The sequence below is a fragment of the Jaculus jaculus genome, chromosome 17 (genome assembly GCF_020740685.1).
Source record: "Jaculus jaculus isolate mJacJac1 chromosome 17, mJacJac1.mat.Y.cur, whole genome shotgun sequence".
In the NCBI taxonomy this organism is placed as follows: domain Eukaryota; kingdom Metazoa; phylum Chordata; class Mammalia; order Rodentia; family Dipodidae; genus Jaculus; species Jaculus jaculus.
In genome coordinates, this window is record NC_059118.1 from 57,141,317 (window position 1) to 57,168,996 (window position 27,680).

The window sequence follows — 27,680 nt, forward strand, 5'->3', positions numbered from 1 at the left end:
AGCACGCAGATCCCATTAGGTGCAGCCTCACAGCCTCTCACAGGCCCAAGGCCCCCTCCGTGGGACAAAAGTGTCATGATAACTGCTCCTCCGGCCAGTCGATAGGAATAACAGCAGTTCCTCCCGTCCTGTCACCATTCCTGTCTTTTTATTAAAGGGACAACAGCAGTGGGTAGTAGATGGCATGTCTTGGAGAAGACTGTGGCATACACAGTTAATTTGTCACAAATGGGGAAGAGAGACAGTGTCTGGCATTCAATTTAACATCTGACTGTCAGTCTGGAGAGGGATTTAATAATTCGGTTTTGTCAAGTCTAGTCTGCAGACAAATTCATTCATTTAATTGTCAAGGCCTCTTTGCCTTAATCTGGGTTGTCACTCCCTGGACATACTCAACAATCATGTCTACCTATTATGAACTATGAAAAGCGTTCTGTTTTGTGGTTTTGAGGCAGGGTCTCACAGCCTAGCTCAGGCCCAGCCTTGAATTCATGAGCCTCCTGCCTCAGGCTCTTACATGTTGGAATTAAAGGTATGTGTCACCACATCCAGCAGAAAGCCTTTTTAAATTAAATTAATTTATTTGAGAAAGGGAGAGAGAGAGAGAATGGGTGCACCAGGGCTTCCAGCCACTGCAAATTAACTCCAGGTGTATGCGCTACCTTGTGCACCTGGCTTATGTGGGTACTGGGGAATTGAACCTGGGTCCTTTGGCTTATGTGCTAAGCAATCTCTTCAGCTCCAGAAAGCCTTCTTTTTACTTTCTTTGACACTATGTAGCCCAGGCTGGCTTCAAAGTCTGGATTCTCCTGTCTCAGCCTCCTTAGTGCTGGGATTATGGGCACATACCATCATACCCAGCAGCACTGTTTGACTTAAGAGCACCACCTCTTCCCACTTTTGCATGTGTATGTGGATATGTGTGGTATACACATGTGTGTTTGCATGTTTTTTTATGGGTGCACATGAATGCACAGGTGTTGTATGTGGATTCCAGAGGTCAATGTTAAGCGTCTTCCTTAGTCACTCTACCTTATTCTTTGAGACAGGGCTTCTCATTCATTCAGTGTAGAACTCATGAATTTGGCTAGACCAGGGCCTCACTCAGCATTAGTTCTTTTATAAGTCATCGCTGTCAAAAGCCTGCACAATGTCCCCAAGGGCAGTTGCTCAGCATAACCCCAGAAGGGCCGTGCATGGAGGGCCGAGGTACTTGTCTTTCCTGGTCCCTGCTCCCTGGGTGTCATAGGATCAGGTCATCGTGGGTGACAAGCAGCTGGGATAGCTGGATGGGTGCTGGGAAAGTGGGACTCGAGAAAACAGAGGCAAAGTAGTGCTGCAGCAGCCTAGGAGAGGTAAGCTGCCTTGGACTCAAGCTGCCCTGGGTCTGGAGGCCACGTGGCTGTTCAGCCATGGGTGTCCTTTTTTGTTTTCTGAGAGAAAGGGTGGGGGAAATGGGCACACCAGGGCCTTCAGCTGCTATGAACAAACTCCGGGTGCACACATGTGACATTGTGGGCTTGTGTCACTGTGTGTCTGGCTTATGTGGGATCTGGAGATTTAACATGAGGCTTCACAGGCAAGAGCCTTAACAGCTAAGCCTCTCTCCAACTCACCCCCTACTTTTTTTCTTTTTTGGTATGGGAATTGAACCCAAGGCCTCACAGATGCTAGACAAATGCTTTGCTACTGATTTATATTCCTGGCCTCTTTTTTGGTGGTTTTTCCAGGTAGGGTCTCTAGCTCAGGCTGATCTGGAATTCACTATGAAGTCTCAGGTTGGCCTCAGACTTATAGTGATCCTCCTACTTCTGCTTCCAGAGGACTGGGATTCAAGGTGTATGCCACCACAACCAGCTTTTTTTGTGTCAAAAATATTATTTATATTTATTGAGATTAAAGGAGGGGGGAGAAAGGGGGTAAATAGGTGTACCAGGGCCTCCTGTCACTGCAATTGAACTCCAGATGCACTTACCTGTGAAGCCTAAGGACTTATGTTTGACCCTCAGTTCTCAGTAAGCCAGATGCAGTGATGCAAGCACACAATGTCACATGTGCACAAGGGGGCACACACATCTGGAGTTTGATTGCATTAGCTGGAGTCCCTGGAGTGCCAATTCTTTCTCTCTTTCTCTCACATAAAAAAGGCCAGTCTGTCGGCTGGAGAGATGGCTTAGCAGTTAAGCGCTTGCCTGTGAAGCCTAAGGATCCCGGTTCGAGGCTTGGCTCCCCAGGACCCACGTTAGCCAGATACACAAGGGGGTGCATGCGTCTGGAGTTCATTTGCAGTGGCTGGAGGCCCTGGCGCTCCCATTCTCTCTGTGTCTGTTGCTCTCAAATAAATAAATAAAAATAAAATATTTTAATAAAATAAAAAAGGCCAGTCTGTTGAACTTGCCTCAAAAAAAAAAAAAAAAAAAAACTAAAACAAAAAAACTAAACATCAAGAAAACATCAAATCAACAAGTGAGCTATGGAAATGAACAGAAAGTTTACAAGAGAAGAAATACAAATGGCCAATAAATATTTTTAAAAAGTATTTAATATGCTTAGACCTCAGAGAAATGTGAATTAAAACTACTTTGAGAGTCCATTCACTGCAGTCAGGATGGCTATCATCAACAAAACAAATGACAACAAATGTTGGAGAGGGTGGGGGAGGGGAAGGGAGTCCTTATTCACTGTTAGTCAGAGTGCAAAGTTGTATAGCCACTATGGAAACCAATTTAAAGGTTTCTCAAAAAGCTAAAAATAGAACTATGGTATGACTTGCCTGTACCAACTCTGAGCTTGCACTCAAAGAATTCTATTGTCTCCTACAGAGATACTTACATTTTCATACTTGTTGCTGCTGTATTCACAGTAGTTAGGAAATGAAACTAGCGTAGATGTTCATAAACTGATAATGAAGATGTGGTACTTAGATACAATGGAATTTGATTCAGATATAAAAAAAGAAATTATAAAATTTGTGGGAAAATGGCACTGGAAAAAAATAGGTTGACTCACTTAATTTGGGTGTAAAAAGACAAATTCTAGATGTTCTTTCTCATATGTGGAGCCTAGCTTCCTTTCTCCAGATCTGTGAGTATAACTTGGAGTGTCTTTAGATTAGAGACCAGGAGGTTAGAAAAGGGCTTAAGGGGGCTGGAGAGATGGCTTAGCGGTTAAGCGCTTGCCTGTGAAGCCTAAGGACCCCGGGTCGAGGCTCGGTTCCCCAGGTCCCACGTTAGCCAGATGCACAAGGGGGCGCACGCGTCTGGAGTTCGTTTGCAGAGGCTGGAAGCCCTGGCGCGCCCATTCTCTCTCTCTCCCTCTATCTGTCTTTCTCTCTGTGTCTGTCGCTCTCAAATAAATAAAAAATGAACAAAATATTAAAAAAAAAGAAAAGGGCTTAAGGGAGGGAGACCTCCAGGGGAGAAGAGAAGATAGTGGAAAATAAGTGATATGGAAACAGTGGTGGGAGAGATTGCTGTTGGAAAGGGTCCAGCAGGGAGAAGGGTGGGGAGTTGGGAGAGACGAGGGAGTGGGGAGGTTAACCAAAACGTAGGAGACGTGAAAAAGCCGTAGTAAATATACTACTTAGTGAACTTAATACGACATGTATAAAAAGGAAAATTAGCAAAGCGAATCACAGGTGGGTGACGCTACCGTCGTGGCCGTGCTGCTGGTGTGCGTCCGCCACGCTGCGTAGTGACGCTGCCGTCGTGGCCGTGCTGCCGGTGTGCTTCCGCCACGCTGCGTAGTGACGCTGCCGTCGTGGCCGTGCTGCCGGTGTGCTTCCGCCACGCTGCGTAGTGACGCTGCCGCCGTGGCCGTGCTGCTGGTGTGCTTCCGCCACGCTGCGTAGTGACGCTGCCGTCGTGGCCGTGCTGCCGGTGTGCGTCCGCCACGCTGCGTAGTGACGCTGCCGTCGTGGCCGTGCTGCCGGTGTGCGTCCGCCACGCTGCGTAGTGACGCTGCCGCCGTGGCCGTGCTGCTGGTGTGCTTCCGCCACGCTGCGTGGCCGTGCTGCTGGTGTGCGTCCGCCACGCTGCGTAGTGACGCTACCGCCGTGGCCGTGCTGCTGGTGTGCGTCCGCCACGCTGCGTAGTGACGCTACCGCCGTGGCCGTGCTGCTGGTGTGCGTCCGCCACGCTGCGTAGTGACGCTGCCGCCGTGGCCGTGCTGCCGGTGTGCGTCCGCCACGCTACGGCAGCCCCGAGCTGTCACACCCGTCAGCGCCCGGAACGTTGATGCCAGTGCCCGTGAGTGTCGGAGAGGAAAAGCTTCAGGACCCCCAAACAATACAGGCTCTTGTCACTGTTCTCGGCTGCCCACCAGAGCCGGAAGGCGAGACCCTTTTGCTGAAGGGAGCACAGCTGCGGAGTGCAGGACGTAGGGGACGGAAGTCGCTGCTGAGACCGAAGCTTCCCTGCGGGCTGTAGTCGGAGCAGGAAGGCGCTGTGCGGGCCACTGGCAGAGAAAATCCTGCATTCCGTGACAATAACCCGCCAGGAAGATGCGACCTCTGGTGAAGAAGTGGCGTGACTGTTACGGGGTAGCCAATAACTCTATAATTGGATTGGAGGCCTGCTCACAGGAGGAAATTCAGGCCTGTTACAGAAACCCAGGTACAATTCCATGGCTGGGGAGATTGTAGGCTCTAGGGAAGAACCTATGATTTCTGCATTGCTGAACAGATGTCAAACTGCCTCCTGAACATTTATATTAACAGATCAGTTCTGCCGTCAGTCCCAGTCAGAAAAGCTTTTATTCTCTTAAATTTAAAAAAAAATATTTGTCAGTGAGAGGCAGTCCATGTGGAGAATCATAACTGGTCCGGTGTTGGAAATAACTGAATGATGACTGTACAGCCCTATATAGGACATAGATAACCCCCTTTCAAAGGTCCAAGGAACATCGTGGGAGAGGGAATAGAAAGAATGTAAGAGCTAGAGTCTGGGGAGGAGAGCTGTGGAACTCTGGCATGCAGGCAGGACAAGGCCATTACACTCATGAGCTCATAGCATCTGTGGTCACCTCAAAAGACCTGCACACGATCGGGCCAGTCAACATTCTGTTACAGACAGAGGACAGCCTTGGGAGGCCCCTTCCTCCCCTACTGAGTTAATGTGCGGGGATATTTGATCTGTAAGAACAAACTCAGTGATCAGCAAATTCTCAAAAATTAGATAGGTGCCCTTGAGGCTGTAGTCATGTGGCTTGGAGAACACCAAGAAGCTCTTTGGCTGCACCAACAACGATAGTGTGACACTGGGTTCCATGGTGTGTGTGTCGCTCCCTTCCCTGTTAGCTAAACTGAGGGATTTAACAATATCTCTAAGCATCTCACCATGGTGTTTAGTTCTCCCTTAGAAAAAGGTACCTCCATTCTAGACAATTTTATACTCAATTTCAAAAGCTTAAAAAAGAAACACAAAATGTGTCTTTACTCAGACTTCAAGAAGTCCTTGATTGGTTAAATCCTTCTACTTGGTGTTCAGGATTGGATTTAAAGATGGGGTTCTTGACAGGAATAGCTATTCTACTTGCTTGCCTCTAATCACAGTTCTGTCCTGCATCTGCTGCACCTTCTGAAGAATCATCCATCCGAAGTGAGACCTGACCACCTCACCCTGTGAAGAACTCATCGATTTGCTTCTCTTTTTATTAAAAAGAATATTTTTTATAAATATTAAGTGAGAAAGATTGGAGAGAGAGAGAGAGAGAGAGAGAAAGAGAGAGAAGGCATGCCAGAACCTGCAGCCTCTGCAAATGAACACCAGACACATGTGCCACCTTGTGCATCTGGCTTACATGGGTCCTTAGGAATTGAACCTGTGTCCTTTGACTTTACAGACCTTAACTGCTAAGCCATCTCTCCAGCCCGATTTCCTTCTTCTTCAACAAACAAAAAATGGGATCTGTGGGAAAAGAGGTAAAATCAACTACGTGGGAAAGAGCTATAAGGAATGAACTATATAATGAAATATTGGAATTAACCAGGTGAAAGAACTGTGGGACTATTTCCTATGGATCTTATGAATAACTTTTCTGACATTATTGCTGTGAGATGCTAAATTCCTTACTTGTAACTTGTCCTAATGTTAATCTTGCAACTACATAATGCACCCACTTAAAGCAAAGTGACTAGGTTTCCCAGAGGAAACAAGGTAGAACTTGATGTACCTTTGGCCTGAACAGCACAGATGACCAACATTGACAAGCAGTGTTTAGAGATGCTGAGTGGTCTTAAGTTACACTTGTTGCCCAGTTTCCTCACAGGTTGGATTCTCAACTCAGAGCAAGCATAAATGTACAAGAAGGCTGCCCATAGCATTGAAGACAATGGGATCAATAATTAAGGGCCCATAGATCCACTGAAGACAATAGGTGGGCTTAATGTGATTACATTTATGATCAGAGTGTGTGTTCTGGGTAGGCAGAGTCCAACAGGACATACCTCTAAATCTGTTCCTTTAACAAATGTTTAAGGATTATCCAAAGTTTTTGGCTGCTCAATAAAAATCCCAATGAATACCCGTATGCAGAGGAAGCCACGCTGCAGTAACATCAGAACAGTAGTGACAGCGGATGCAGCAGGTTTACTAATGGCTTAAACTAAACTTCTCTTCAGCTTCTGTCTCCTTAGGCTGCTGCTAGAGGCAGGTAGCCTGCTCCTGGGATGGGGGCACCAGGAGTTAGCTCTGTTTCTAGAAGTAGTTTTCCCACTTCTGGATAAGAAAAGTCCAAGGGTTAAGTCTTCAAATTTCAGAGCTGTGCTGCCCCTCCCCCCAGCCCGGCAGCTAGAGAACTCATGGTAGTTAATGGTCGCAGGGGGCGGTGGAGGGGGCGTCACTCTCTTCCATGGCATGGTCCCTAATAAGCAATGAAAAGTACAGTGAGACGGAGGGGTAAGGGAGGGTAGTGCAGGGCATACACGATCAAAATGTAATATGCTGATTCAATTGTCAGAAGACAAAATTTGGAACTGGGGAGATGGCTCAGTGGGTAAAGGAGCTTGTTTGCAAAGCCTGTGGCCCAGGCTTGAGTCCCCAGTAGCCACATAAAGCCAGATGTGCAAAGTGGAGCATGAAGTTTATGTACAGGGGCAAGAGGCCTTGCTATGCCCACTTTCTCCTTCCTCCATTTCTAAATAAAAAAAAAAATGAAACAAAACAAATTCACAAAAATGCCAGGCATGGTGGCCAGTGCCTATAATCCCAGCCCTGGGGAGACAGAGACAGGCAGATCCCTAGGGCTTGCTGGTCAACCAGCCCAGCCTGATTTGTGAGCTCCAGGACCTCGTTGCAAAAATAATAAAAGGTGATGTTATTCCTGAGGATAACACCCTACCCACCTGTGGTGGTCTGAGTCAGATGTCCCCCGTAAACTCATGTGTTCTGAATGTTTGGGCCCCAGCTGATAGCTATTGAGAGGTGGAGCTTTGCTGGAGCAGGGGGTGGTCTTAGGGGTGTCATAACTGGCTTCACCTTGCCAGAGTTTGGCTCACTCTCCTGCTGCTGTTGTCTACATGGTATGGCAAGGTGATTTCTGCTCTCCATCTTTTCCTGCCATCATAAGGCGTTCTCTCAAGACTAAGTCAAAATAAATCCTTCCCTCCTATTGGCTGCTTTTGGTTAGGTGTTTTGTCCCAGTACTGCCAGCCAAGGTTGTCCTCTGGCCTGCTGTGCACTGCAACATGTGCATTCTCACACAGGCATAAAAGTCCCCAGCCTCTCCTATTTCCATGCATGGCGTCTCGTGATAATATCAGCACTTACAAAGCTGAGGCAGGAGGATTGCCTCAAGTTTCAAGTCAGCCTCGGTTAGAGACCCTATCACACCACTCTCTCCGCCAATAAAAACTGCTCCCAGGGCTGGAGAGATGGCTTAGCGGTTAAGCACTTGCCTGTGAAGCCTAAGGACCCTGGTTCGAGGCTCGATACCCCAGGACTCACGTTAGCCAGATGCACAAGGGGGCGCACGCGTCTGGAGTTTGTTTGCAGAGGCTGGAAGCCCTGGCGCGCCCATTCTCTCTCTCTCCCTCTATCTGTCTTTCTCTCTGTGTCTGTCGTTCTCAAATAAATAAATAAAATAAAAAAAAAAAACTGCTCCCATGTCCCTGGAGTTGACCCTGTAAGGGATTTCAAGAACAAAGCAGCTTGTAATTTGATGTTCCTACTTTCAGAAAAGGAAACTAAGGTGTGGAAAACTTAAGTGGCATGGGCTACATCGCCCAGTTAGGAGCAATGGCAGAGCGAGCAGTGCTATGCCACGGGGAAGTGTAAACAGGTGCAGCAGTGGACACAACAGGATCCCTCTGCCTCACTTTCCTAGTCATCCCCCTCCAAAGCCCTTTTGTTCCAGCCTTTCCACACCCCCAGCGACCTGCAGGTGGGTTCTTAGATGAGATTTACACAAACCTGGACATTCGTGGAAGCCAGAAAAGGTGGGAGAAGGAACATAATGGAAGCAGAGATCCTTGGAAACCTCCTGCTGGGTGGCCCTCTGCCTGCCCAGGGGAGACGTGGACCTGGGCTCTCTGATGTGAGTCCTGCAGACCTGGACCACGCAGCCACGGCCACAGCTTTCCTGCTGGGTCCCAAGAACAGAAAGCGGCCCGTTCTCTGAACCTGTGGTTCCTGGCCAGTAGTCCAGGAGGCTTTGGCCACTTGTCGAACACACAGGCTCCCACTGTATTCAGACCTGCCGTCCCAGGTGATTCGTCTGTAAGGTTCAATGTGAGTGGCTCCTTGCCTTGTTTCCCTTCCCCCTCCTGGAGTGACCGTCCTACATCGCTGTGCCAAGGATCTGTGACCCAACACATGCCCCACGTCAAATGCAGTCCTGTGCTTCCACAGCACGTCAAAGCGGCAGCTCAGTAACCAGGTTCTGTGGTTACGCTCCTGTCTCGAGAAGCAGGAGTGTCTGTCTGCCTGTTCGTGTGGTGGTCCAGGACTCGTCTCACCTCTGGTCGGCCGCGGGGAACCTCTATCAGGTGATGCAGCATTTAACCTCTGACCTCTGGAATCCTCTCACGTGCTCTAAATCATCTCAGGATGATTTGCAATAAATAATGTCTGACACCATGAAAATGCGGTCGATACTTATCCTGTGTTGTTTAGGAAATGACAAAGAAAGCCTGAGATGACAGGTCGCTGTATCCTCAGTACAGTGTACAGATGCACTTTTCCCTCCAACTTTGTTTTGATCCACAGTTGACTGAATCATCAGAAACAGAGGCAACTATTCTTAAGAGGTGAAATTGAGGCTGGGTGTGGTGGCGCATGCCTTTAATCCTAGCTGCTGGGAGGCAGAGGTTGGAGGGTTACAGTTAGTTGTGAGTTCCAGGCCACCCTGAAGTTACACAGTGAATTCCAGGTCAGCCTGGGCTAGAGTGACACCCTACCTCAAGAAAAAAAAAAAAAAAAATGAAGGTGAAGTAGTCTAGGGGTTTTGTTTCACGGCAGAGCCTGCCCCCTCCTCAGTGGACCCCCAGGCTGTCTGGAGCCAAATACCTTGGAGATGACCTGGAGTGACTTAATCAAAGGTTAAATTAGATTCACTCTTCCCAGACAGAGACACTTCAGATATTCTAAATGTTAAAGTCTCAGTTTACAAACGATTTTGCAAAAGTTAATCTATATGCAACCATGCTGCCTTCACACATAAGCTGGCCCTGTCTGCCCACTACCTGGTATTATCTCATAGGTCACCTGACGTCCCCCTTCCCAACTAGATATTTTTGGCGGTTCCTGCTAGTAAGTGACAAAACAATACAGGAGTCAAGTTTTTTTTTAAGACCTTTTTTTTTGGTTTGTTTTTAAAGAAACTGCATACATCATCAGAGAGAAACAATAATTTAAATACCATGCAGTTTCTGTATGTACAAAACCGAGGCCATAGAGATCCAGTTTCATTTGTATTGATGTACAGTGTCTTCCTCGTACAGCCATCATCTGTTCCATTAGAACCCGGGAGGGCACGGGGTCGACGGTCACCACACACACTCACTCCTATACAAAGACATACTATGTACAGACACCAGGAAGCGACTGGAAAAAGTAATCGGCTTGGGGAGGAACAGACCCGTGGGAGGAAGTCATGGAAGGTGCCCCCTGCCGCTGGCTGGGCACAGGGGGACGGCCTGAAGTCCCCTCTATGGAACAAACACACCACAATGCTCATTCAGCAAGTGTAAATACATGTTCGTAAGCAGGAGGGAAATAAACTCAGAGCATCTCGTCACACTGTCCTTCACGCTGTTTGGTTTCTCTGTCTGGCAGAAAGGCTCAAGCCTGAAGTCTGACAGGGTTTTATGGGTCTCCGTGGGCGATCGATCGGGAACTTAAGTTAGTAGGGCACTGACATTCTCTTCTGTCAGTGAAGTGGGATTGGGGATGGGGTTTGAAGCAACATTTGAGTTTTAGAAGGAAACATGATTTGACACATCATATTTTCCCTCTGCTAACCGAAACAACAATGCCTAACTGGATGGGTACTCACTCAAGATAATTCACTTGAAAGCTATAGCTTTTCCAGAAAAGGATGCACTTTAAACAGTCTAGCCAACTTCCCCAAGCCCAATTAACATCAAATTGTCATCTTGGGAAGTAACACAAGCTACTTTGCTTGTCCTAACAAAATGGCAAAAAAGAAAGAAAGAAAGAAAAGAAAGAAAGAAGGAAGGAAGGAAGGAAGGAAGAAAGAAAGAAGGAAGGTAGGAAGAAAGGCAGCTACATTTCCCCAAGGAGCTTCAGGTTTTCAGAAAGACAGCAGAGGCTCTATCCTGCCTCTGCTCAGGTTGAGCTGGGTAAGAACCTTGGAGAAGCCAATCCCGGAGGGAGGTGATTTTTTCAGGAGCATGAGAGTCATAGCCCTACCTCCGAGCAAGTGACTTCTGCCAAAGGGGGCCCTACAGGAAGAGACACAGACATTGTGTTCAATTTCTTCCATACATAGAGGGGACTTGTAATCCCAGGGGACTCTGGGGAGACAGCTAGGGTTGCTGGGAGATGGATTTGGCATTCGGTTCCCAGCCACTGGAAGGGCCCTACCAAGTCCAGCAGGAAGTCAGGGGCCTTCCTGGGAGAAGACTAGAGTGCCTTTAGTGCTCCTCCTGCCTGGGCGAGGCTCGTCAGGCCAGCCTGAAGCAGCTGGCTAGAGGACATGAGGACCTCAGGTCCGGCCAGGCAGGGAGCTCTGCTCAGAACGTGTGCCTGCCCCAAAGCCCTAGGGAAGTTCAAAGAAAGAGCCCGCGCCTCTCCTCTTGCCACTTGCACATTCAGAAGTCAGTCGGTAAGCCTCTTGGTCAGACTGTTTACAGCCACACTAAAATCCTAACCACATTTTCCCTGAATACTTCTCCCGACTGCAGGAACTATTCGGATTCAACATTCAACTATTAACGTTAATAGTAGTAATAATAATAAAAAAAAGTGTCCTCCTTGCGCTGGGCAGAGGTGCCCTTGCTCCTGACCGTGCCAGGACAGCAGGGGCTGGGGGCACTGCCTACAGAGCTGAGCAGAGCTTTTCTCCAACTCTGTCTGGTTCCTGGGTTAGTGCTGGCCATGGAGCCATTACCTCTCCAGAAAATTCCCTGGCCTTATTGATGGTGCTGCATCCTAAGAGTAACATGGTCCCACTGATTTGTCATGGGGACTTGACTGTTTTGGGGATGGCCAGGCTGGCTGGCATCTTTTTAAGTCCTGGATGTGTGTGGTGGGGAACACAGCCTCACCTAGAAAGACCATGGTGACTCTGAATGCTGGGCACAGCACAGGTGGCCAGTCATAGCTCTGTGCCCAAGGGCCTGCGAGGTCTGTTAGGATGAAAAATGAAAAGATAAATGCTTCAGCCGGTCTCCTTACGATTCTCACAAGGGCTTGGGAGCATCTATTCCTCACCGCACACCCACTCGGGGGGCTTGTCAACAGGGCTTGCCTTCCTAGGGTTCCAGTGCACTAGGCAATTGGAGGCATATCTCCTGGCCCCCTGGCATCCTGAGAGAGAAAAGATTCTCTCTGGATAAACTGAGCAGGAGGGACACCGTGGTGGGCACGCCAATGTTTGCCCATGCTAACGCTGGGCTTCCCTGTAGAAACGCTTCAGTGCAAAGAAAGGAGAGTGGAAGGGTGCTGGCCTCCACGTATTCACTGGTCCTATACTCAGAAGCCACATCCACTGTCCCTGGTCGGTCCAGGAACAATGAAGAACATCAGCCAAGCAGAGCCTCTGATATTGGCCTTTGGACAGCTCACACACACGAACACACGGTGTGCCTTAGCAATAGCGTTTGTGTGTGTGGATCTCCCATGACATGGGGCTTTCTGCACATGGGTCGGTCAATGAATGTGAGCCAAGTAGATGACAACTCGTTGTAATCCACAGCTTAGGCCGGGTGGGGGGGGGGCAGGGCGGACATTCAGCACCAGCCTCTCATGCCCACAGCACGTGTACTCAGGACTAAAGTGCCACCACAGGCCCTCTTAGGACGGGGCTGAAAAGAAAGGCCAGGGGAGACCCAGAAATGGCCACTCCTTTTCAGCATCCCTCTTCCTAGGGGCCCCCAAAGTATATGCTGCTTTGGAAGCTAGTACAGCTGACCAAGTCTAGGAGGTCGACAGGACTGTGACCTTTGCCACCCCCGTGCCAAACCCACTGGCTCTGGCTTCTTTGGACTCAGGCCACAGTCCCGTGTGAGGCAGGGTCACTGTAGACTGGCCCGTCGTGGTGCCTGCTGGGCCTGGATGGAGAGGACGAGGTGGCCTCTGGGAGGTCTTCTGCTAGGTCCCCTCAGGGCTGGGACCCAAGCCGGCAGCAGAAGCGGTACTGGCAGCTCTCACCCAGGAGCCTTCACCATCACGTTTCCGCGCATAGAATCCTGTGTTTCCTTTTATTTCTTCTTTACAAAAAAAAAAAAAAGGCAGTTCAGAAGATTTACATTGTAATAGGGAAGTGGATAAATACCAGCACTTATGGTTCTTATAAATGCATGTTCCGAAGACAGCAGAGCGATCGAGCCATTCCACTGTTAAGGTCGGTGAAACCTAGAAAAACAAGTAACTTCATGAAGGGGCTGTCAAGGACTCCCGATTCTGCAACAGAGTCGGGTCCTGACAGTGACAAGTGCTTAGAACCTCCCAACAGGATACACCCACTCAGGGGCTCTGATGAGACCCAGGGGTGGGGAGTTTAATCTAGAACCCCAGGGGCCATGCTGGGTGAATGTCGCCAGACTCTACCCAGGCTACTGACTTGGAATCAGTGACCAAGAGCAGGACCCAGGTGTGTGTGCCTCGGTCAGGTGGTACATACTTGGTGAGCCCCATTTCTCTACGTGTCTGCCCGAGGAGAGTCAGTACAGTTAGGCCAGGGGCTTGGTTGCTAGCCAAGTACACTCCTCAGTACTGACCTTGTCAAGTGTCTGCTCAGCTCATGGACTTCCATTTCAGTGCTTTTGAACTCGTTGAGCTCCTTCCGAATGGCAGCCTGGAAGAAGGGTGTTGGGTCAGCTTGATTGGGGGTTGCGGGGGGAGGCTCCCCTTCTGTTTCATGTCCCATAACATTTTACTTCTTCCATAAAACTATGCTAGTGGGTGCAATGAATTCTTCTCTGGGAGGAAAAAAGTCACCTGGGCTGTCCTTTAGAATCGATAGGTTCCCTGTCTTAGGGGACATCGGAGGGCCTAGAACCTTCAGGCTCCTGTTTTAGAGGACATGCAAGGGCCAGGCACAACGAGGCGCTGCTCTGCCACGTGCACACGGCTTGCTTCCTCTGCCTTCCGTAAGGTTACAGAACGTCAAACAGTGACCTGGGCGTCCTGCTTTTGGGAACCCGTGCTGAGTGCCAAGGATAGACAGCGCCTGCGTCTTTGCACACCAGGCCTGCGATTGGCCTGCAGCCTTGTGTTCCGTGCTGAACCACTGAGCGTCTGTCACGCTGGCAGGCCCCTCAGGCTCTGGTGCAAATAGCAATCTGCATGTCGGAACTTTAATTCTCAATGCCGGGGTATTGGGTAATGGTGGGGCCATTATGAGGCAATTACAGCATAACACCTTCATTGAGGAACCCACCACATACAACCCCCTCACCAGAGGCCACTGTCTGATTCTGCACTCTGTGGCCTCTAGAACTGTGGGCTTAAATATCCTTATTTCCCTTATAAAATTACCTAGTCTTAGAAATGCTGTGATGGCAACCGAAAACAGACTAAGCCACTGCCCTTCCTCAAAAAGTACATTCAATGACCTCCTAGCGCACTTGGGGACACTGTTGAGGATGTGACACTCTTAGGATGGGGCTGAGCCACACGAGAGGGCCAGGCCGGGGCCTCACCACGGAGCTCCTTAAAAGCTCACCAGTGGCAGGCAAGGACCCCGCCCCCTAGGCCACACCTCGCTCGTCCTTGTCCTTGCCTTGTCCGCAGCCGTGAGGCGGGTCCATGGCTTGTCTGCCCTGCGGTCATAGTCCTGAGCATCGGCCACTTCCACGTAGTCGCTGAAGCGGATGAGGATCTTCCTCTCGCGGAGCTCTTCCACCGTGGGCCTCTGACTGAGCTGCAAGGAGACACCGACCCGTCATCAAGAGTGCAGGCCCCGGGCTTCCGCCAGTGGCCCCGCAGGTGGTCAGAGAGGCCACGCGTGGGTCACACAACGACAGGAGAGCCAGGGCTCCTCGCTGTGTGCGTTTGGAGAGTGCACGTCTTCCCTTCCATCCCTCCAGGCCTATACACGTGACAGCAGCTCCTTTCCACATAGTATTGCTGCGTCTCAGTCTTCTAGAAAACTCTTCTCTATGGCTTTAGGCCTGTTGTGGAGTTTTCTTTTCACTTTCATGTAAAAAGTAAATTAAAAAAAATTATTGACAACCTCCATATAGATATGCACAATATACCCTGATCATAATCCCTTCTCTTTTCCTTTCCCTAGCCCCCTCCACTGATTCCCTTTATTGTAGATTTTTCCTGTATCCCTTCTTCACCCAGTAACTGGAGGCACCTTATGCAATGATTTTTTTTCTTTTTGTTTGGCTTTCTGAGGTAGCGTCTCACTCTAGCTCAGGTTGACCTGGAATTCACTATGTAGCCTCAGGGTGGCCTTGAACTCATGGCGATCCTCCTACCTCTGCCTCCCGAGTGCTGGAATTAACGGCATGTGCCACCACACCTGGCTCCAATGAGTCTATCTTATCTGGATTGGCGAGTCTACATCTGTGTCTCAAATTTAGAACTCTCTGCAAGATGGGTTTGTGACATATTATGCATGTCTGTGTGTACACCTTCATACATTATATACACACATATATGTGTTCATGTATACAAATGAGTCTTATGCACACAGAAAAACATCTGTGCAACTTGTATGCAAATGCTGAAGTGTTCAGGAATGAGAATGTTCACTTTGAGTTTTTGGCGCAAACACAGCGAATAGTCTGCAGAAGGTCAATTGCAAGGTCAGCGAGCCAGGGCGGGGCCGAGCAGGGGCCGAGCAAGACCGCGCTTGTGCTCAGGAAGACATGGCTTCTCTCTGTGCATGGCTTTGAGAGGAAGGTCTGCAGAAATGAGGAATGGAAGTGCCTTTAGTTAACGTCTTCCTGCGTCACCCCTGAGCACCCTTCCCTGTCCTTTAACAACAGAGAGCTGACATCTCTATTATCTCTTCCTGTCACAGGCTTATTTCTTCTGGAGCAGTGCAATGGGTCCCTTTACGATACTGTCAACTCATGTTCAACTGATGTTATTTAAAAGCGATTTTTCCTCTGAGCCCTAGACTGTTGAATGCTATTACCAAAAGAGGCAGGCAGATAAAGTCTTACGCACTCAGGCCTATAAAACAAACAAACAAACCAAACAAACACAAGTGAGTCCAAATTACCCTGGCTGTTTTGACGGTTGCACAGCTAGCTGCCTGGTGCCTTTGGCTGGAGTTGGAACGTCCCAGCCTGCTGCAGCAATGGCACGCTGAGATGGTGGCCTGCTGCTATTGAACAGAGTGGCAGGAACTAGAACGTCACCAAGCAGGCCTACAGCTCCTGCCTGGCGGGTGGAGGAGGCTCCAGGCATCAGAGGCCTAGTGACCAAGGAGCCGGTCCAGTCTACACCACAGGCAGCTCCCTGTGAAGGAGCTTCGGGCCATCCCGAGGCACCCGGGATTCTCTGAGGACAAGACACTGGTATTCCCATGTGTCTGTCGTGCCAAACTACTGGTTCTCCGTGCTGTAAGGGTACAGTTTCTAGAAACCAAACTGGTGGTTATTTTGGCATTAAAATGTACCCTGTAAAATATGCAGAGGAAATTTGTGCAAAAGTAAAGATGCACACACAACGTTTAACTTTTTCTATATTAATCTCACATAAATAGTTGCTTCCTCATCCCTGTTTGTGTTCCCTGGGGCTTGTGGGCTCAACCCCACAGAGTCAGGCCAGCAGCAGTGCTTTCTACTTGTGTGCCAACTCGAGCAAGGCCATGTGTGGGCTTTGAATTTATCCTCCTGGAAATGATGTCCAGGGCTAGCTGGATGGACACACACCTGTGTTCTCAGCACTCGAGAAGCTGAGGCAAGAGGGCCATGAATTCAAGGCTAGCCTGGGATACAAAGCAAGAATCTATCTCAAAACAAAAATACAAAAAAAAAACAAAAAAAAATGGTGGCTCATGCCTTTAATCCCAGCACTCAGGAGGCAGAGATAGGAGGATTGCTGTGAGTTCAAGGGCAGCCGAGGACTATAGAGTGAGTTCTAGTTCCGTCTGGCCTAGAGTGAGAGCTTACCTTGAAAACAATAACAACAACAAAAAGGGCTGGAGAGATGGCTTAGTGGTTAAGTCATTTGCCTGCAAAGCCAAGGGACCCAGTTTCAATTCCCCAGGACCTATGTAAGCCAGATGTACAAGGGGACACGTGCATATGGAGTTCATTTGCAGAGGCTGGAGGCCCTGGTGCACCCATTCTCTCTGTCTCTCTCTGCCTATTTCCCTCTCTCTCTCAAATAAATAAATAAATAAATAAATAAATAAAACAAAATATTTTTTAAATGGGAAAAAAGCATAAATACAAAGATATCACGAGCTGGACTTCACTAATAGCCTATCTACATCCAAGTCTGGAGGGAACAGGTGACTCCCTGTCAGCCCTCAAGGGCAGAGACTATTTTCTATACAGTCACCAGAGTGTAGACCATGGGGTTCCAGCTGTGAACAGGCAGGTGTTCAGTGAGGCAACTGACGTGTTACACAGCAAGGACTCAGATGTCACCACTCCAAATCAAATCACTAAGGCACCGTGTGCTCACATGCAAGGTGGGACTAGCGAGGACGGTCTTGACCTTGGGGGCTCGGGCAAGTGTGGACCTGACACGACAGAGCCCCTATCTCTCCTCCATTCGCATGGAGTCACCACGCCCGCCACACAGGGACTCAGGAAGTGTACCCCTAGTCTGTGAATGGAGGCAGCCCTTGGGTATCTTTGGGCTTCTTTCTAGATGCCGAGGAGACAATCTCTGTGGTCAAAGTCAGGTTTTCTGGGGAAGATGGGCTGGAAGAAGGGGTAGGGACAACATCTGTGGCCTATCTCTATGGCAGCACTAATTAAAAATGAGCAAGCTAGTTGAGCTCCGAGTTCTACTTGCAATACAACCTAATCCACGTGCATGTCCCTCCCTCCCTCCCTCCCTCCCCTTCCTTCCTTCCCTCCCTCCCTTCCTCCCATGTGTGCATACTGTCTTGGGTTTTACAGGGGTGAGGAATGGGGGGAAGGGGTGTGTGGGGATGTAACCCTGGACCTAGGCACACATTCTACTATTGAGCTGCACCCCACCCCAACCTTCATTTCATTTTTTTAAAAATTTTTTTATTTATTTATTTGAGAGCGACAGACACAGAGAGAAAGACAGACAGAGGGAGAGAGAGAGAATGGGCGCGCCAGGGCTTCCAGCCTCTGCAAACGAACTCCAGACGCGTGCGCCCCCTTGTGCATCTGGCTAATGTGGGACCTGGGGAACTGAGCCTTGAACCGGGGTCCTTAGGCTTCACAGGCAAGCGCTTAACTGCTAAGCCATCTCTCCAGCCCTCATTTCATTTTTTTGGAGGGAAATTCAGTCATTTTTTAGCATACAATTTCTAATATATTCTCAATTTGACTCAGGAAAATGACTTGGTCTGCTTCTATCAGCATCTGCCACTGGGTTTTATTTTTCTCAGCAATACCTTTAAAAAATCAATAGTTCACCGAGGAACTCCTAGAGCGGAGGAGATAAGTCAATGAAAAGCCGTGACCACCTCTGGCCCCTGGTCTTGGTGTGACAAAAGCTCTGGTGTAAAGAACCTGTCCAGAGCTAGGACCGAATATGGGTTCCCTGCCTGTTGGTGGCGCCACAGTTCAGTGGGCACAAACAGATGTGAAAGCTACTCTCCATTCCCTCAGCCTCTCCCCATAAACACTTACTCCTTCCTTCAAGACCACTATTTCCTCAAGGCAGCCTCAGGGGATGACTGCAAATATTCGAATTACAGGACCATTTCCCTGGGGCAGGGGAGGCCAGGGGACCAAAAGGAAACAGGCCATGATCTTATCTGCAAAATCCAGGGGCTGTTTTGTGGGCAACATACCCACTGTTACCCATCCTAGAGGACATGGGTGTGAGAAGCAAGGCTCCCTGTCTGTCTACTATCTGCAAGAACATATAGTCTTTTTGTCAAGAGGTAAAAATTGGGCTGGAGAGGTGGCTTAGCGGTTAAGCGCTTGCCTGTGAAGCCTAAGGACCCCGGTTCGAGGCTCGGTTCCCCAGGTCCCACGTAAGCCAGATGCACAAGGGGCGCACGCATCTGGAGTTCATTTGCATTGGCTGGAGGCCCTGATGCACTGCATCCATTCTCTCTTTCTCTTTCTCTCTCTCCCTCCCTCCCTCTTTCTCTTCTATCTTTCTCTCTCAAATAAATTGAATAAATAAATAACTCTTTAAAAAAGATGTAAAAGTTGAATAGAAGTCTAAGTAAATTTTTTAAAAATTTTCTTTTTCTGTTTTTGAGACAGAATCTCACTGTGTAGCCCAGCCTGGCCTGGGACTTGCTACATATCCCAGTCTGACTTCAAGCTCACGGTAATCCTCCTGTATCCGATTCCCAGAGGGCTGGCATCACAGGCTTGCAGTGCCCCACCTCAGCTGGTGTCTAACTAATTTTCTGATTATCTTTTGGCAAGTAATCTTAAAAGTCTTGAAGGATTTAGGAGTTCTAGTAGTCAACTCCAGTGACCCTGATGAAAACTGGGTTTGAGCACTTCCATGAACACCATCTTTCTGTGTCAGAAATGAAGGGGTTAATAGCCAGGTGTGGTGGCGCATGCCATTAATCCCAGCACTTGGGAGGCAAAGGTAGAAGGATCACCACAAGTTGGAAGCCACCCTGAGACTACATAATGAATTCCAGGTCAGCCTGCGCTAGAGCAAAATTCTACCTCATAAAACAAAGAATAAATAAAAAGGGGAGAGGGTAAGACCAGTCTCTTTTTCATGCTGGTCATTTCAAGGTTACACTTGGGGAGATGTTCTTTCCCTGTCCCTCTGTTACTCAGTCTCGGGAATAAATGCACCCTGCCTTCAAAAATTGGGTTGTGCTGGGCTACAGAGATGGCTTAGCGGTTAAGCGCTTGCCTGTGAAGCCTAAGGATCTTGGTTCGAGGCACGATTCCCCAGGACCCACGTTAGCCAGATGCACCAGGGGGCGCATGCATCTGGAGTTCGTTTGCAGTGGCTGGAAGCCTTGGCACATCCATTCTCTGTCTCTCTGTATCTGTCTTTCTCTCTGTGTCAGTTGCTCTCAAATAAATAAATAAATAAGTGAACAAAAAATATTTTAAAAAATTGGGTTGTGTTAAGGAGGTAGTCAGACTTGCCTGGGGTGAGAAACTGGCCCAAGTGAGACAATTAGCGCTTATTCTCCTTGCATCAGGTGATGCCAGTCAGTTCCCTGACCATTCAGACGTTTACCATCTCACTTCTTTAAAATGAACTTGGCATCCTGCTCGTCACCAGTATTTGGGAGTGTTTTAAGGGGAGACAGTGTTGAAAAATACAAATTACCTCCACAGTAAGTGGTATGTTATCTCAGGACCTCTGAACCTCTTCCTGTGAGTAATTTTTCTAGGAAGGAAAAGTTACTGATGAAATTCTTCTTAAATTTAATTCTAATGGGTCTCTTCTCCATCTTTCAGATCTGAGACTCTGTCTGTCAAGATGGTCACCGTAGGAGGCTGATTGAAAGCACTTTAGTCACACAGAGACAGCCTTATATCCTGCGCGCCACCAGTTAATTAAACTTCTCAATAACATCCAAGAATAGCTTCAATCTCATTATTCAAGTTTATCATTCACAAGGCTACTCATGCTACGTGAGATCTCCGTGGGGCTGGATTACATTGCCTCACCAGCTACTTTGGGGGTTAAAAATAATATTCAAAGTTCAGCTTCATGAATCTTGTTAAAATAACTGTTGGAATCTCTTCCTTCATTTCTCAGTATGTTGGGCATTTTCCAAATCTAATAACTATAGTTGGATTTAACAGAATAAAGTCAGACAGTTCATAGGTAATAGAGAATGTTGGGGGAAACAAGAAAATCCATACTTTTCCAAAACCAAGTAAATACCTGTGTTATAATTAATTGCATGTGTGTTTTGAGACAGAATGTCTGTCTGTAGCCCAGGTTGGCCTCAAACTTGAGATGATTTTCCCAGTTCAACCTTTCAAGTACTAGAATTACAGGTGGGACTTAGACTAATTTTAATAATGGATTTCCGATGGCCGTGTGTCTGTATATTTAGTGCTGTGATCAAACTGAAAGTTTTGTGTACATAAATTACACATACAAGCCGCTAGGCAATTCCCCTTAGCCAATATAATGAGTTTTTTTAATTTTTAAAAATGAAAAAAATAGTTTATTTATTTGACAGAGAAAGAAGGAGGGAGGGAGGGAGGGGAGAGAGAAAGGGGGGGAGGGAGAGGGAGAGAGAGAGAGAGAGAATGGGTGCAACAGGGCCTCCAGTCACTGCAAACGAACTCCAGACACATGTGCATCTGGCTAACGTGGGTCCTGGAGAATTGAACCTGGGTCCTTTGGCTTTGCAGGCTAATGCCTTAATCACTAAGCCATCCCTCCATCCCATAATGATTTTTTTTAATAAACACAATGTTACGTGTAATTGAAAGCATCATGCAAGAGACACTAAAGTGTTTAGAGCTGGGTCACAGATCAAGCAGGACTGAAAGTCACCAGCTGGAAAGACTGACTGACGGTGCAGAAGTGGAGTGGACCCCTGGCGAGATCATGGAGTCTGAGTGCTATGTTCTCTGACATGACAGGGAGGGGGCAAATATGTCCCCTGGCTTCAAGGCCATCAAGGCTACAAGAAGCCAAGATCTCATCTGTCTGGCTCTGGCCACGGGAAGTGTCTCACCTTCCGAGTTAGCCGCCTCTTGATTTCCCGTTTCTCTTCTTGTTCCTCTTGTTCGTTCCGAGCTGAAAGAAATTTTGAAGGTGCTTTTGACGTCGGTGCGCAGCACCACAGTCAGGCATGTCCTGGAGGGCCCCCTCCCTGGTTACCCTTATGCCCAAGGAGACCTGTTCCCATCTATCTTCTGCATCCTTTCCAATTGATGGGAAGCAGGTTAGCTTTGTTTTTTCTTTTTCTTGCCTTTTATTTTATTTATGAGAGAGAGAGAGAACGAGAGAGAGAGAGAGAGAGTGTGTGTGTGTGAATAGGCACGCCCGGGCCTTCAGCTGCTGTAAACAGACTCCAGATGCCCGTGCCCATGTTGAACCCAGCCATCAGGCTTTGTAAGCAAGTGCCTTCACAGGTTGGCTTTCTTGTGTAGTCATTTTCTTTATGGCTCGAGGGGTTTCAGGACGCAGGCAGGGGTGCTACAAGGCAAGGAGGTGTGTTTGAAAGGGGTGGAGGCATTGCTGGCAGGGAAGGACATTTACAAAGAAGCCCTCTTTGAAGAAGGTATAGATTTCACATGTCCGGAGCCTCTAAGAGATGAAATGGACTCACAGTGCTGTGGTCCTGGAGGCTGGTGCACTGTGGGGTGGAACAGAACACAGGCCTGCATTGGCTGCAGGAATGAAATGGGCAGAGTGTCTACACTAAAGATTTCAAACCGCTCACCTGGCGCAAACCCTGACTCCATGAATTCCTTGAATCTTCCAAGAAGTCCACAGAACACACGTAAGGCCAGAGTGTGGGATACAATTGCCTGCATTTAGACTTGGAGGGAGTTTCTTAGGAGCAGACTTCACAGCCTGAATGTTCCCAGCATAATGTGTGTGCCGTTGACTTGTCTGAATTTTAAGAAGTCATAGGGAGAGGCTCTGGGGAACGGGGCAGAGAAGGTGGGTTCATTTCTCTGCGCTATCAGAGTGACCTTGGGCAGACTAGCATTTACTTTCAGGACCTTGAGAAGATTCTTCGGTATCTGTGGGAGGATATCTATCAACATAGTTCCCTTTGGCTTGGAAAACAAAATCCATGAACCCCACTAGCATTAGGGAAGGCCCGGGGTTCTCCTCTGTGGGGTCTAGAATAGCACCAGCGAAGGGAAACGCCTGGCATTGGCACAGGGCACACTTGGCTTACTTGCTTAGGGTACTTATCTGCTCATTTTGTAAGCCATGCTGTTAAGTTACATTTTGGTGACTTAGTTTGCTCTACTGTGAATGGTTAGAATTTGGTGGTGGTCTCGAGCTGTCTCACACAGGACAGGCCATCTTTTTTTTTTCGAGGTAGGGTCTCACTTTAGCCCAGGCTGACCTGGAACTCACTATGTAGTTTCAGGGTGGCCTTGAACTCACAGCGATCCTCCTACCTCCTGAGTGCTGGGATTAAAGGTGTGCATCACCACGCCTGGCTAGGACAGGCCATCTTTACAAGAGGGGGCGTAGGGTGTGTTTGATAAATGGCCCTGCCTTCCGCTTCTTGCAACACCCTTCCCCTAGAAGACAACAACTATGATCACAGCCAACTGGTGCCAAAAATAACCTGGAACGAATGTGGGCCGGGGGTGTTCAGAGCAGGACTATGGGACTAAGGTCCTTGCCCCGCAGTGGCATGATTTTACATCCCTGCCTGCCCTGAGAATCAAGGCTGCCCCAGGTCAGCACAGGAAATGCCTTCTTCCTGCTGTCGCTGGGCCCTGAGAAGCCCCACAGTACCAACATCCATCATGGCTGCTCCTTCCTTTGGATTTAATGATTCTATCTCCTTCCCAGAATTTTCTTTAAAGATATAATGTTTCCCTTAGCTAAACACTCATCATATGCTAGCCAGCCACTTAATAGCTTGGTATGAATTAGCTCATCAGAAATAAATTGGGAGGTAGACAGTGAGACCCAGGAGACCCCAAGACAGTCCTTTGTGAAAATGTAGATTTCTCCATGATAAAATCCATGAAACCAGTCAGCCATTCATATCTTAGTATGCATCAGTTGGTCTGTGAGAGACTGTTCAACTGGGAGGCAGAGAGCAGGTACCTTCGCAGGCGGCAGTGGTGGGAAGGACGGAAGGAAAGCAGTCTGGAAGTCTATCCTGGAGGCAGCTGGAGGGCTCTTGGTTAAAATTTAGTAGCTAGCATTCTGGGTTTCCAAATTAAGCGACGAAAGCCCCAGGGAGAGAAGCAATCGTGCCACTTGCCATGGCTCACCAGTCACACACACAGTTTAGGCCTCTGCCTTTCCTGCTGTCACATCTTGTGTGAGGCGATCCCCTCCCGCCTCACTCCCGGGGACTGACCTCACTCCCGACCTACAGGCCCCTTCTGAGCCACGACAGTGGCTGTTCTACGCCAAGAGGTGACCGAGCGTGGGGCCTTTGTCCTTCACATGGGGTCTTAGGCGCTCAGGGCGTGGGGTCTCAAGCTAGTGCTCATGGCACCCGGAACATTAGTTCAAAGCCATTGACAAGCCCAGTGTCATGAATTCTCAGGCAGAAGGTGCCAAGTCAAGCACACCGGGCAACCGGGAAAAGAGGCCAGGGAAGGCCCGTGACGTCATCACCATGGCAGCCCGCTCACAGTGCTCATTGTGTGCTCATTGGCTATTGAACAAAGCCAGCAGAGGCGGCAGGGTGGGGCTCCACCACCCCAGGCCTCACACAGTTTAAAGCCCCGAAACCCTGAAGATAAATTTTAGAACTAATTGGGGGTGGTCCCACACCCCACTAGACATTTCTTCCTTAACAATCAAGTCAGCCTATAATCACTTGTGAGGTGGAAGCTGGAGGGTCAGAAGCTCCAAAGTCATCCTTCGCTCCATGGCAAGTTCAGGGCCACCTGAGGCTCTGTTTCCAAAGCGAACCAAACCACAAAACCAAAATGCAATCAAGCAGATTACAAATTCAGAAAAACAGCTCCAGAGTAAAGGAAGAGTGGGGACACCTCTGAGAGAGGCGAGACACTGCCAAGTGATCCATCCATTTGGATCTGGTCCAGCAATACTTAAGTTGGTAGTAGTTGGGCCAGGATGAGAAGGGAGAAGGACCAGGACAAATGAAAATGACAGGGACAAGTGCAGAAATCCCTCTTTAGCTCCCCTGGGCTTCTCAAGTAAGCAGTAGTAAAACCCCCAGTGCCTGGACCTGCTGGGATCTCCTGGGATCCGGGAGAACCAGAGGCGGGAACCGTGCCACTGAGGAGCTGGACATGAGCTGGGCAGTGTCACGCTTGCTTTCTGTAGACCTCCCTGCGGCTGAGGTAAGTGCTGTCCTCAGAAACCTGGACGATGACCCGAGGTTTGCAGCGTCTCTGAGCTTGCGCAGCGCATGGACAGGACGCCCCAGGTTCCTCTGGGTCTTCCGAGGAAGAGTAGAGGAAGCTAGCTTATCTGGTTTCTGATTTTAGGAATCAAAGTTCCCATTTCTGCTTTTCATTCTCTCCAATAATGAAACTTTACAATGAATGGAATGGGTGTCAGAGCGGGGCCAAAAGGGGAATGTTCTATGGGCCCAAGTCTTCTAAGCATTTCTCTAGCCATGGTGACCCCTGAAAACGTTCTGATTCTCCTCCCTGTGTAACAGAGTAGAGCCGGGAACTTGTTTCTCAGGGTGTTTTTATGTGACCCAGGTTGACGGGATCTACAGGCCTCCTGGTCCCTGCACTGACTTGAGGGGCAGGATTATAACAGGTATTCACCATCATACCATTTGCAAGGACACTTATTGATTAGAGAAAACACACACACACACACACACACACACACACACACACACACACACACACGAAGTCTTAGAGACCTAGATGTCATGTGGGGTGCCTTCAAGACCAGGAAGGCCAATCCTGAAAATGGCTGTGCGCTGGAGGAAGTGGTGGTTGCCTTGGAGAAGGGAGGCAGGATACAGAGAGGCAAGTGTGAGCAGATGAGCGCCTCAGCCTTACCAGGTGAAAATGCAACTCCTTTCGGCAAACCACTGAATGCTGAGCACGTCACGAGACCACTGGGAGGAGGGTGGAAAAACGCCATCAGAAGTGGTTCTTATGTGTATGTAAGTGGCAGCACTCAGCCATCCAGATCGACGTCTCCCCTGATGTGTGTGTGCACAGCACGTCTGTAAGACTGTGTAATATATGTTTCTCTTGTACAGAAAGAAAACAGAAGGGTATTTGTGGGTTGGAGGGAACAGGGTCACCAGTGAAAACTAAAATGTCACTCATTGACTTTGTTCAGAAAATTTAAGAACGGCAGCAGTGGTTCAAGAGCTGTGAACAGTGGTTTGATTTTTTAAGATTATAGAATATCTGCTACATTGAAGTATATGGTCATCCATGAAATTCTTTCTTTCTTTTACTATTTCCTCTTCCGTAATTTTTTAAAGCGCCAAGTGGATTCTCAGTACCCATTCAAATACACTCTGTATCTTGAACCAAACAAGGGGCTCATTTATTTCTCCTGTCCACAGCCTCACTGACAACCAGTTCTTCCTGAATGATAGCGTCACACAGGCATGCCACTGGCCAGTCCAATCCTGAGAGATGACAAGAGGCATTTTCATTTGAAAATGATCTCTCCCATTGTGAAACTGGTGCTCAGGAAGGCTGAGGAATTTTGTCAACAGCAGCCAATTGTTTTCTGTCCCCTACTTTTGAAATGCCCACCCATTTCAAAATGAGGCATCGTTTTGAAGCCCATTTTGGTTTCAGGGTGACCCTAGTTCTCCCGAGAACACTCAGGTTCAGCGCTCAGACTGACTGTCCAGCTTCTCTTTGACATGTGAGCTCACTGGGGGACAGCTTCTGCCTGTATTCTGGGAGCTTTCAACTCGCCAAGGGGAAGCAAGCGGCCTCACACTTCACTTCTCGGTGGAAAGGTCATCTCTGGCGTCTTACCACGAAGCCTCTTGACAGAAAGCTGGTGAGCTACCATTCAGTCCCAAGGAGAGCCCCCCAGAGCATCCGTGCCCAGCCCAGGCTCGGTCACTTACGTTTCAGAATGTTCCTCTGTTCCAGCTCCTCTGCTGTGGGCCTCTGGCTCAGCCGCCTACGGAAGAAATCCAGGAAGAGTTTTTGGACCATTTCATCATATCCTCCTCGGGTCGTTAATCTCCTCGACCCTAATAGATGCAGTTGGCAGCAGCCGGAGGTCTTGCTCCATCCTGGGCGCTGACAGACTGGCCCTGGTCACCAGGGCCTCCTCAGTTCCTCAATTCCAAGCCCAGGAAGGGCACGTCATGTCACGCCGAGCTGCCCTTCCTCCCTCTCCAGGCCCCTCCCCAGCCCTGCTTCTGCAAGTGCCCCCAGGCCAGGGGACCCAAACTGAGCCACGACTCTCCCCTTCACAGAAGTGCCTTTCTTTCCTTGCCTTCTCTTAACTGCAGGACCGTGGCCTCTGGCCTCCAGGCAAGCACTTGCTTCTTGCCACCTTTGTGTGGACTCAGAACAGAGACTCAGGGCCCCAGGGACACTCTGGAGAGGGTGTCTGTCTGCGCAGAACAATAGCTGCTCTTCTTCCTGTCCCCACCCGTCTCCACCAGAGCCTTATTAGAGGTGGAGTGTGGAATGCCAATGGGACAGGCACAGAAATGATCCTCTTGGAGCCAGGCACAGAGTTTAGTCGCAGTGAGCGAAGGCATCATGGCAAGGGTCAGAGTGTGTGCTGATGCAATGGGGCAAGGCTGGGGTAGACCATGGGTGACAGGTAGAAACAGCAATTGCCAGAGAATGGGGACTCTATCCTTGAACGCCTCTGTAAAGTTACTGGTGTGCTACCATGCGCATGAACCTGAGAGTGAATGCAGACATTTGCCTTTCTCAAGTTTTTGGTAATTATTACATATGTTTGTAGTTCTTCAGCATGTTTCCTTCATCCACTAGGATGAGGTTGTGCAAGATGAATATTGTAGAAGGAAATTGGGGCTTCTCAGAGGCCTTTTCTGGGACACACATGGTAGAGAGACAAGCTCTGTCAAGTTGTAGACTCTTCCTGCCACCCCACCCTAGATATCAGAAGCTGGGGTGTGTGTTTGGCAAGGCGTTAACAGCATTGGATCTTGAAGAGAGAGACACTAGAATGGGGGAAGGCTGTCAGAATCAAAATGGAATCACTGTGGTCAAGCCCTGACAACAAATCAGACCATTAAATAAGTTAAGTCTGGAAGAACCACAACCTTGCACAAAGGCTACCACCATCTTACACAAAAATACACCTATAAGCATG

At 48.7% G+C, this 27,680-nt stretch overlaps 1 protein-coding gene across 10 annotated transcripts in view; it reads right to left on the bottom strand.

Moving 5' to 3' along the window:
- Positions 1–9,770: 9,770 nt before the first annotated feature.
- The window catches only part of Phactr1 (phosphatase and actin regulator 1), a 541,488-nt gene continuing 523,578 nt past the window's right edge, over positions 9,771–27,680 (bottom strand). For all 10 annotated transcript variants that reach the window (XM_045136638.1, XM_045136634.1, XM_045136633.1 and 7 more), the window contains 5 exons: positions 26,449–26,504; positions 21,436–21,497; positions 14,404–14,544; positions 13,400–13,476; positions 9,771–13,034 (listed from right to left, as the gene is read on the bottom strand). In XM_045136638.1, coding sequence (XP_044992573.1) covers positions 13,019–13,034; positions 13,400–13,476; positions 14,404–14,544; positions 21,436–21,497; positions 26,449–26,504 — 352 coding nt within the window. In that variant the 3' untranslated portion in view covers positions 9,771–13,018. The remainder of the gene's footprint in view (positions 13,035–13,399; positions 13,477–14,403; positions 14,545–21,435; positions 21,498–26,448; positions 26,505–27,680) is intronic.